Source organism: Ruditapes philippinarum, unplaced genomic scaffold, assembly GCF_026571515.1.
Source record: "Ruditapes philippinarum isolate M1 unplaced genomic scaffold, ASM2657151v2 ctg499_1_1_1_1, whole genome shotgun sequence".
NCBI classification, from domain to species: domain Eukaryota; kingdom Metazoa; phylum Mollusca; class Bivalvia; order Venerida; family Veneridae; genus Ruditapes; species Ruditapes philippinarum.
In genome coordinates this window covers 163,882-173,521 of record NW_026861806.1, presented here as the reverse complement: position 1 = coordinate 173,521, position 9,640 = coordinate 163,882, and the positions used below count along the sequence as shown (strand labels likewise).

Genomic DNA, 9,640 nt, shown 5'->3' with positions numbered 1-9,640 from the left:
CATTTCACATTGGCATGTTCCTGAAATTAAATCGCATTACCACAATTATACTGAGATATTCCTTCTCTGGTTAACTGTTTTGTGAAGTTTGAATTCGCAGAAACTGTCAAACATCCACTTTTTACATTTTCACATAGACTTATATGTACAATCATGGTACATTTGTAGCTATCAAATATTTGTGCAGAGCTTTTATGCCTCCTTTCTACTCTGCCTATCATAGAACTTAGAGCATTGGTGTGCCTTTAGACAACTCTTGTTTAAATATAAATCCAAGATAAGTTTTTATAGTAATGGTTATGTAATGATTACCTATCACACAATTTTTTGTCAAATACCATAGATAGCTTTATGAACATTTTGAGTAACTATATCTACAACAAACAGTTCTCGCTAGTTATAGATTTTTAAGGTTAGGTTTAACGTCGCACCAACACACAAAATGTTATATGGCGTTTTTCAGCTTTACTAGTGAAGAAATACATCAGGTGTCCCTTAGTAAATCGGATTTTTAGCTGGCTTATTACAAAATTGTATGTTGATTCATAATGACTTAACCTGATATACATATATATTTGGGTCAGTTCTGCCTTCAATTTTTAAATAAAAACGTCAAGCTCCATGTGACCATTACTTCTGATTACTACTCATACTTTTAGATAATGACATTTGTAACAAGGAATGTTATTCAGCCAATGTAATCTCGTCACTTTAACACGTTCAGGTGCCATATTTTTCCTTTAATAGAGCATTTAAAAAAGGATTGCATGTAAATTGAGACATAATGACCTTGTTGTAACAAGCTTTAACATTATTGCATGGTTTCAAACTTTTTCTTTGTTCATAATAACCCATTATAAATGAGCATTTGAAAACTGTATTGATATATAGCAGTGCAGTTTTTTTCATCAATTCATATAGAAAAAACACTCAATTGATATTTTTTCACAGAGACTCCAATGGGGCATCGGTAACGAACATTCCGAATAATATAAATAAAGAGAATCAATGAAATAAAATTTATTCTCATACATACAACTGCTAAATTCAAAAGGTACATCCGCCGAATGATTTATTTCCACTTATCTTTAATCAATATTACTCTCTCCACAAGGTATCAGTTTACAATCCGTCTCTAACATTCTAACATTTGACGTCTTTTAATTTTCAACGGTTGCATGTCTTGTTTTATTCTTTCTTTCTTTTTATTTTTTGTTTGGCGGTAGGGAAAACACCTTCAAACAACTGCCTTTTTATAAATAGCTGCAAGGTAGCTCACGACATGATTAGATGGTGTTGGTTCATTTTATCTGGAGTTTCTATTTTTTTCTTTTTGCTGATTTCTATTACAAAACAAATTCATGAAATGGCGATAAAACAGTTAAAATATATGAAACTGGCTGGGGCGACATCTCGGGATGTTTCTAAACAAATCGTCTCGGCCTAACAGCCTCGACATTTGTTTTAGCGGAAACATCCCTTGATCTTTGATGCCGCCCCAGCTAGTGTTATATCCTCGTAGCTAACTCGTTTCATATACTAAAACTATTACCTAATTTAAGTTCATTTAGGCTCATTTTATATATGTATCCTTGTTTAATTACTTTTGTTGGTTACTGGAAAATTTACGCCTATGCACGCTTATTTTATTTTATCTTATTTTATTTAATTAAAATGCGAATATGTAAAGAAAGAAAAAAAGAAAGAAAAAAGTAAGAAAGACAGAATTGTTATATGGTTCCATAAGTTATTTATGATTATATTGACATTACTTATCATTACTTATGGCGAAGTGATAGAGATACAGTTTCACTTTTTATGAAAAGAAAACAATATATCAAATGACAGCGAAACAGCTTACCTCCAACAAATAAATAACAATGATTTAAATATAGACATGTTAAGTTATGCAAATAAAATAAATCAACACCTAAACTGTTAAGCTGTTCTTTGTCTCCCGTTTCTCAATTGTTGTGCATATTAATGCATATAATTATTCACCTTATAATAAGGGTTCAGAATGTTGTATACTAGTATATCAAGTATGTCCATATAGATAAATACCTATCCCGATACTTGCAGGAATAATTTAATTAATTATCCAAATTTGACGACTGAAACAGTTTTCATAAATATGATTTTAGTTTTAATTCAACTGCCCATAGAGAGTAAGCCACGCATCTTGTTATATTTTTTCCATTTGAATATTTATAGGTGTTGTTAGGTTGTTATAGACAAAACAAGTATAAATATGAGCGGGCTTTATATAGTACTTAATTACTCATTTTCTGCCCCTTAATTTACTTCCATGGTTGCCAAAAGCCATCGTGTAGTACTGGATCAGCGCTTGTATCAATATCAGGAAGGTGAGATGTAATCATTCCTTGTTCATAATATTCAAGCTTTTTCAGCATATTTTCGACTATATTTGGAAACTTTTCAAATAAATCTTCCTCCTCTCGCGGATCGTTTTCAATATTGTACAAATGCATTTTGGGATTTGTTCGTTTGTTATCACTTCCAGAACCTAAAAACAGAGGATAAAGAGTATAAAAAATAAATAAATAAAACAAAATTTTCATTGTACTTCGACGTCAAAGAATAAAAAAAACGTTGCCTGAATTTCATGCTATCTTTATTTGATGATTTTTTTCTCTCTTTCATTTAAGTTCTAATCATTTTATAACACCTATATCAGTATTTCTAAATAGAGAGAACATTGTTATATTTAATGATGTCAGAAATGCTTGTAAATTTGAAGATATCATTTTCAGAATAATAAGATATTGTTGTCTTTACGACAAAAAATAGAATGATCATGTGTTACTTAACGAGTTAATCCTTTTCGAATAACTAATTTTTATACCTGATTGTCCGACCATGATTTTCCACGCCCCCATTCTCATCGAAAACCGTCTGGTATGGTAAGTATTATTAATAACTGGGTCAATGTTGTGCAGGATTTCATATCTTTTAGTAGAAGTACCGTATCTTAAATAGAGCAGTATGTGAACCAGTTAAGTCGAAAGAATGCATGACTTTCATCTCTAAATATATATCTGCATCGTAGTACATAAATTGCAAGAATAATGTTTGTTATAGTGTTGCACATATACAAAATCACTGCTATACCTCAATAAATATCGACTGTTTACACAGTATTACTTAACATTTTGTTTTAATTTGATTAATAAACATGTTTCAAATGATAGAGTAATACAGTGTAATATTATTTAACGCTCCCAATTAAAATAGTAAAACAATATGACAATAATGATTTACTTTAAAGAACACAATTACTAAATTTCAAGCAGGTATTTTCATAATTAAACGTAGCCATTTAAAATACCGTAGGAAAGCTATTTAAAATTTACAATATACTTGAGAGATGTCCATTGGTCTATCCCGTCTGTCTTGTCAAATGCATTTGAATAAGCACCAGCAAGGTTTGTTATAGTAGGTAGCCAGTCGGTAACGTGCATAAGTTCTTTTGATATATATCCTTCTTCTCCAAAGCCAAGGAGAGGACTGTTCACAAATCCAACCGCGCGAATTCCACCCTCCCACAAGGTACTTTTTGTCCCTTTTAGTGGCCAGTTGCTTCCTCCAACTTTTGGATTAGCACCATTATCTTAACAAGTGTTTAATAAGGGAAAATAGAAATAATACTTTATTTTATGATAACGGCCATTTAGATATAGCAACGAAATTAGGCTATGATTCATTTGTTTAAATTTGAAGATTTTAAAAAGGCTTTTTTCATACTTTTGAACGTGATTCTCTTTGATGTCGTTAGGACTGGAGCATTTAATTACACTTCATGATATGCTGCTATTGCTTTTTATAATCACATCTGAATATCAAAACAATAAAGAACAATACAATTTAAGCGCTATTGCTATTAATAACATTTACGCATTTTCAATCTACATGTCAAACTTAAGGGTTGGGACTTTAGTTTTAAACATTGTCGAAATAGAAAAGTAAACTCTGGCAAAATTGAAAGTGTTGCATGCTCGAATTAAATGAGAATACACCTGGAAAGTGCTTGAAAGTGCCAGTTACTGTTCTCACCCCAAGCATGGGATAAAGCGAAATTAAACAATAAAATATTGTTATGATTAAACCCATGCAGAGGTGGAAAACGTGTATATTTGTTCATTAAATAGTGCGTTCAGTTATGATTAGCGGCTTTACGGTCAGCAAAAATGATAAATGTTAAAACGGCGACCTAATAACCGTGATAAACGTTTAACCGACCGTATAAATAAAATTCTTAGATTTTCAACATTAACTTTGTTTTTGTATGACAAGATATGGCATTCTGACACTATTTTGTTGTATCAACAATAATGACAAAAGAAGTCCGATTATAAAGAATTTTTTTTCGTTTAAGACATTACCGTACACGATCAGATAGCATGTAATCAGAGAAAACAACTGAAATACAAATAAAATGACATATCTTGTTATTAAAAACTATGGTATTGTTTGGATTTTAAAAATATGGACCTATTATTGTAATTATTTAAATAAAAGAAATTGTCTATTACTTTCATCGGTTACCATATATTGTGTTGCCTATGCGTTTTTTTTGCTAAACCTCGAACATATCCATTAAAACGGCTACATGTGTCACCCCTAGTTATAAAAGTATGACTAGTTTCAAAAATTCCCGCCATTTAAATATCACTTAACTAAGTATCGATTGACATTTATTTATCTTGTGCCTAGAACACGAATGTATACCTGTAGTAAAAATAATCACTGTATTATTCCAAATACCACGCTCTTTAATTGCTTCAACAATGTTCCCAACTTCCTCGTCCATACAAGACACCATTCCTAAGTTTCATTCACAAAAGAAAGATTTGTTACAGATTTTTTTTTTAAATTTGCATTATTATTTTGAAGCTGTTTCATGAATCAATTGATGAAACAAACAAATTCTAACTGCTTTATTGCCAAACGGAATAGTTTTGTTGCCAAACGGAGTTTAACAAGGATATCAATATCTATCAATCTACCTTACAGTACAATTTACTTAAAAGGTTAATTTTGTATCGAATATGATCTAAATATTTTCACATACATTTTTATATAATATTTATAACAATATTGATAATCATATCCTTATCAGAAGAATCACAACTCAATTAATTATGCATATTCATCTTTTCAAAAAATTATTATGTCAAATTTTTTTTGAATTTGATAATAATTTTTGAAAAGTACCTGCGTACTTTCGTCGGTTTAAATCATTGATATAAGGATACGCGTTAAAATATTTGTCTGGTACCTGGAGAGGAGCATGTACAGCTTGAAACGATAGATATATGAACATCGGCTGAAGTTAATATTTATTCCAACGGTTATATATGTTTAGCAGAACGCATATTTAACATTTATTCTAGAAAAATTCGAAGTCAAAGAAAGCTAATTCATAGATGTACCTCAATATGTTTGCGCAATTTCTAGTGTCTAGCTCATAAGAAAAGATTATTTTAAGGTTACTGTTTTAGTCCGCCAACTATTAGTAAAACCGTTTTTGTCTTATGGTTTTGTTTATCAAAAAGGTCGAATGAAGTTGCAAATTCTTACGTAATCTTTAAATTTTGTGGTAAATAATATCTAAGAGGGAATAAAAAATGAAGTGAAATTTTTAAAGAATATTGAAGAAAATATTAGCATATGAACATCCAATTTTAAACTCAAATCACTGTTACAATATAGGCAACGTTATAATATAGGCATTATACGTCAAAACCAGAAAAATGACTCTTTTAGATTCGTTGAGATGTAATGCAAGAAATAAAGAAAGCATTTTAACTCTATTTTACCTTATCAATATCTTGTTTTCGAATAAGGTTTTTCACTTTCATTGCAAAGAGATGTGTGGAGTAAGAGCCATTGTATTGTGTTATATTTGCCGGATTATCATTTTCCATTAAATCATAACCAATCATTGTTTTCCTTTGGTAGTTTCCCGTGATATGGGTGTAATAGTCTGAATGCCCGCTTAAGAAACCTGATTGAATGGAATTAAAATTATCATTTCTATTGAATCGGTATTTTTTTCTCTTCTACATATATGGACAAACATGTAATTCTTGTGTAATTTATTGACCAATTAAAATTGAATTAATAATTCATCTTTATAGACATCTTTTGAATGTTCGTAAGTTTGTTTTCAAATATATTTACTTGTTATATTTTAACTTGTCACGTTATTTTGTATTTTATCGTTATGAAATCTTTTTTAAGATATGAAAGTCAAATACCAAAAAATGTATCGAATCCACGACTGGTCGGTAAGAACTCCGATTTATAAAATCCTAAATGCCATTTTCCTACCATATGGGTGGAATAACCAGCCTCTCGCAACTTGTCTGCAATTGTAGGGTACTCAAGCGGAAGTCCTGCTGGGGTCGCAGGCCATAATACCCAATTAAGACCTGTATAGATCTCAGGTTAAACGAAAAGCTTTATTAATTCGTAATGTCTTTAATTAGGCTAACATGACTTTAGTTATGTAAGTATCTGCCTTCACTATAACAATGAACAAATTTTGAGTTCTGCTAAGGTCGGTGCTAGGGGACGTGAACGGTAGCTTTCATTTTCCAGTACTGTCCTTGAACATGCTTACTCAAATCGACAGGTTCTATTTTTGTCCGTATTTCATATTCAAAGACAATGTCCAGACATACTTGGATTAAAATAATTTTGTTTTAATTTGGAATATGAAGTAAGCTCAACGTTGGGTGTTGTACATGACATGCACAAATGTTCTTTTGAAAAGGTAATAAATTTTTACAAACTTTCTACAAAATGTAAAATTTCAACTAAATACCTGATATCGCCCTGTTAGAAGTTGTCCACGTGTCGGTGTACACACAGGTTGGACATAATAATTTTCCAGTCGTACACCTGACATAGCAAGTTTGTCAAGGTTTGGGGTCTTAATTTCTGAACCATGATATCCAACATCGTTATATCCAAGATCATCGGCAATTATAAAAATAATATTTGGCCTTGTTTCTGGAAACTGTGGTGTTGTTTGTAAAGTTCTATGGAATGATTTTGTATTTATTACCTTAATATTTGACAATTTATAACACAAAAGTAAAATTACTAAAATTTTTATAAGTTGCTTTGCTTTGACAACTGTCATTTTTATCTTGTAAATGAAATAAAACAACTTTCATTGATAAAAGAGAAAAGCAAAACTTAAATCCAAAAGTAACATTCTAATGAACTTCGTAAAATGTAAAAGTGTGAATAATCAATCTTTTCGTTATCAAAATCTACTTTCAACATTGTAAAATGTAATGTATAAAATCAATTGATGTCAGTTTTCAGATTGATGAGAGCAAAGCCATAATCAGCAACAACCAGAAACGTCTTAATTTACAAGCTTTCGAAGAATGCTCGGAATGCGCAGAAAAATACAACAAAAATAGAAATGACACACAGAAACTGGCTTGATTCGAATTACGAATTACGGGTATCTGACTAGACGCTCCAGTATCCTTATTATTTCATCATCACGACCAAGTTCACATTTTCCTATCACTGATATTCTAAAAGCAAACATATTATATGATAAGATAAACAAATCAGGACTCATAAAGAAAAAATTCAAAACGACAAAAAAAAATGAAAATGTTCAAGGGATGTTTGATTGATCCTTTTTATAGGTGAAAGCGGTAATTTGCTTAAAGTGACATTATGCTCATATCTTCATACTGAAGTTGTGCTGAAATAACTTTATATTTCAAAAGATTGACTATCGAAATGGTGTTTGACCAACAGTTGATATTAGAAAATGTTTAGGATAAAATTATAAATCTGCCTCAAATCTAAAAAGACTGCCCCACTGTCACAAAATCAATTATATTTTATCTATTTTTAAATATAATATCTTATAAACCTGTTTCTAGGGATAGACAGTTATAATACTGACCATTGTAAATAGTTTCCTTCATACCTGAGTGATCACTTACCTGTATTAGTTAGCTGGCCAATGTGTTGAAATGTACTGTTATCTATAGTTCATATAGGTTTACACTCAGTCAGTTTTGCTCAGTTTTATGAAGAATTATGATGTTAGAGCTTGGCAGAATTCATTATTTAAATTTAATGAAAATGGTGTTCATTTTATAAAGCCATTTTAATGACAAGCTTTATTTAACAGTGACTGTCTACCTAGATATCAGGGTAAGTGAAATATTTAATTATTTGCAAATTGTAAATGTTTTTCATTGAATTCCTTTGTACATGGAAAATTATTTGATAAAAGTAAAGTTGTTATATTGAATAAGTTGAATAAAATAAATTGTAAATATGGGTTTTCCTATACTTTCCTTTCATACATTTGTTTTACTCAACTTTAATGTGTGTGAAATATCTAGTAAGAAAAAAATCTTCATTGATAGGTCATGGTGCTGAAGGACATATCAATGTCAAGAGTGTGCATGGTGCTATGGTTTTATTAGTGTGAAGCACTAGCAACTGAATATCACGCAGTATTTTGTATTATGCTGAGCGTGGATCAACATTAATTGTAACATCTACGCAGAATCGTAACCTTTTATTTTGCTGTTCTACATTGACCTTGTTGGTCGGAGGTGACATTTCTTTTTACAATAATTGACCTTTATAGGTCGGAGGTAACCTTTATTATTATGACCTTACGTGGTCGGTGTGAATGACTTACAACGTTAGATTGAATATTGACCTTTTATGGTCGGAGCAGATGATAACTTCGTGTGGCCTTATATATAATGTTTTGGACGGCAAAATAAACTGTTAAGTGGAAACAACGATAGAGACAATTAATGTGTTTTGATATATTTTTCTAAGAAAATTCTCAAGCGACAATACTTAAATTCTTTTAACTACTAAAGTGAACTTAGAATTTCATAACTATCAAACAAGCTCTTTAATATTTGATAAAATTATGTAGTTTTAGTGAATGTATTGAATTTTATTGTATAAATAAATGTGTATATAAATGTAAAAAGTCTTTTGTGTAAAATAGTTATTTTGATGATAGAACTACCCACTCTGGCCATCTCTGACTTGTGACAACCACTCTTTTTATAAACTAAGCGTCATACGTAAATTCTTACGGACATTTACAGAAATTTCATTCGGATCTGTCTGTTATTTATTGTTTATGCGAACTTAATTATTAAATTAAAAGGGATTATGGCAAAAAAACAAAACAAAAAAAAAACAACATTTTTTGATCTTCACCCGTTCACTCACTATATACCCTTAGATGGGCATAATGTCACTTTAAGTCCTCACCCATGAAAAACTATATATTACAGGGAAAAGTTACAAACTGTTTAATAAACACCCCACCCGATAAATTGAAAATGAACAGACGGGCTTCGAGCCAAAAGGTCACTTGATACTGTCTGAAACTATGATATTACCTACAGCTTGCCTCTGTGGACCTCACAGAATGCAGATGTTTTACCTGTAGACACTTTAATAGACCCACTGATTTATCATAAACTAAGAAAAACTGAACCAAAAATAGAAAGAAAAAACAGTCAAGAAAGACGCTTATATGCTTGCAGTTGCCTTAAAGGTAGACCTTTCCTTTCTTCTAGACCTTATCAATCACTGG

At 30.8% G+C, this 9,640-nt stretch overlaps 1 protein-coding gene across 1 annotated transcript; it reads right to left on the bottom strand.

Moving 5' to 3' along the window:
- Positions 1-1,005: 1,005 nt before the first annotated feature.
- Positions 1,006-7,317, bottom strand: LOC132716891 (arylsulfatase J-like). Its single transcript, XM_060700225.1, has 8 exons — positions 6,851-7,317; positions 6,282-6,465; positions 5,841-6,028; positions 5,236-5,347; positions 4,750-4,845; positions 3,382-3,631; positions 2,867-2,991; positions 1,006-2,527 (listed from the first exon to the last, which is right to left on the bottom strand). Exons 1-8 carry the CDS (start codon positions 7,169-7,171, stop codon positions 2,301-2,303), a joined length of 1,503 nt encoding a protein of 500 aa, XP_060556208.1. The 5' UTR covers positions 7,172-7,317; the 3' UTR covers positions 1,006-2,300.
- Positions 7,318-9,640: the final 2,323 nt, after the last annotated feature.

What these genes read in the sequence shown, in the direction of transcription:
- LOC132716891 (XM_060700225.1), bottom strand. Translation starts at nt 7,171, where the DNA reads ATGACAGTTGTCAAAGCAAAGCAACTTATAAAAATTTTAGTAATTTTA. An exon ending in TTCTAACAGGGCGATATCAG is followed by an intron (nt 6,466 to 6,850) that starts GTATTTAGTTGA and finishes GTTTAACCTGAG; the next exon opens with ATCTATACAGGTCTTAATTG. An exon ending in GAAAACAAGATATTGATAAG is followed by an intron (nt 5,348 to 5,840) that starts GTAAAATAGAGT and finishes TATTAACTTCAG; the next exon opens with CCGATGTTCATATATCTATC.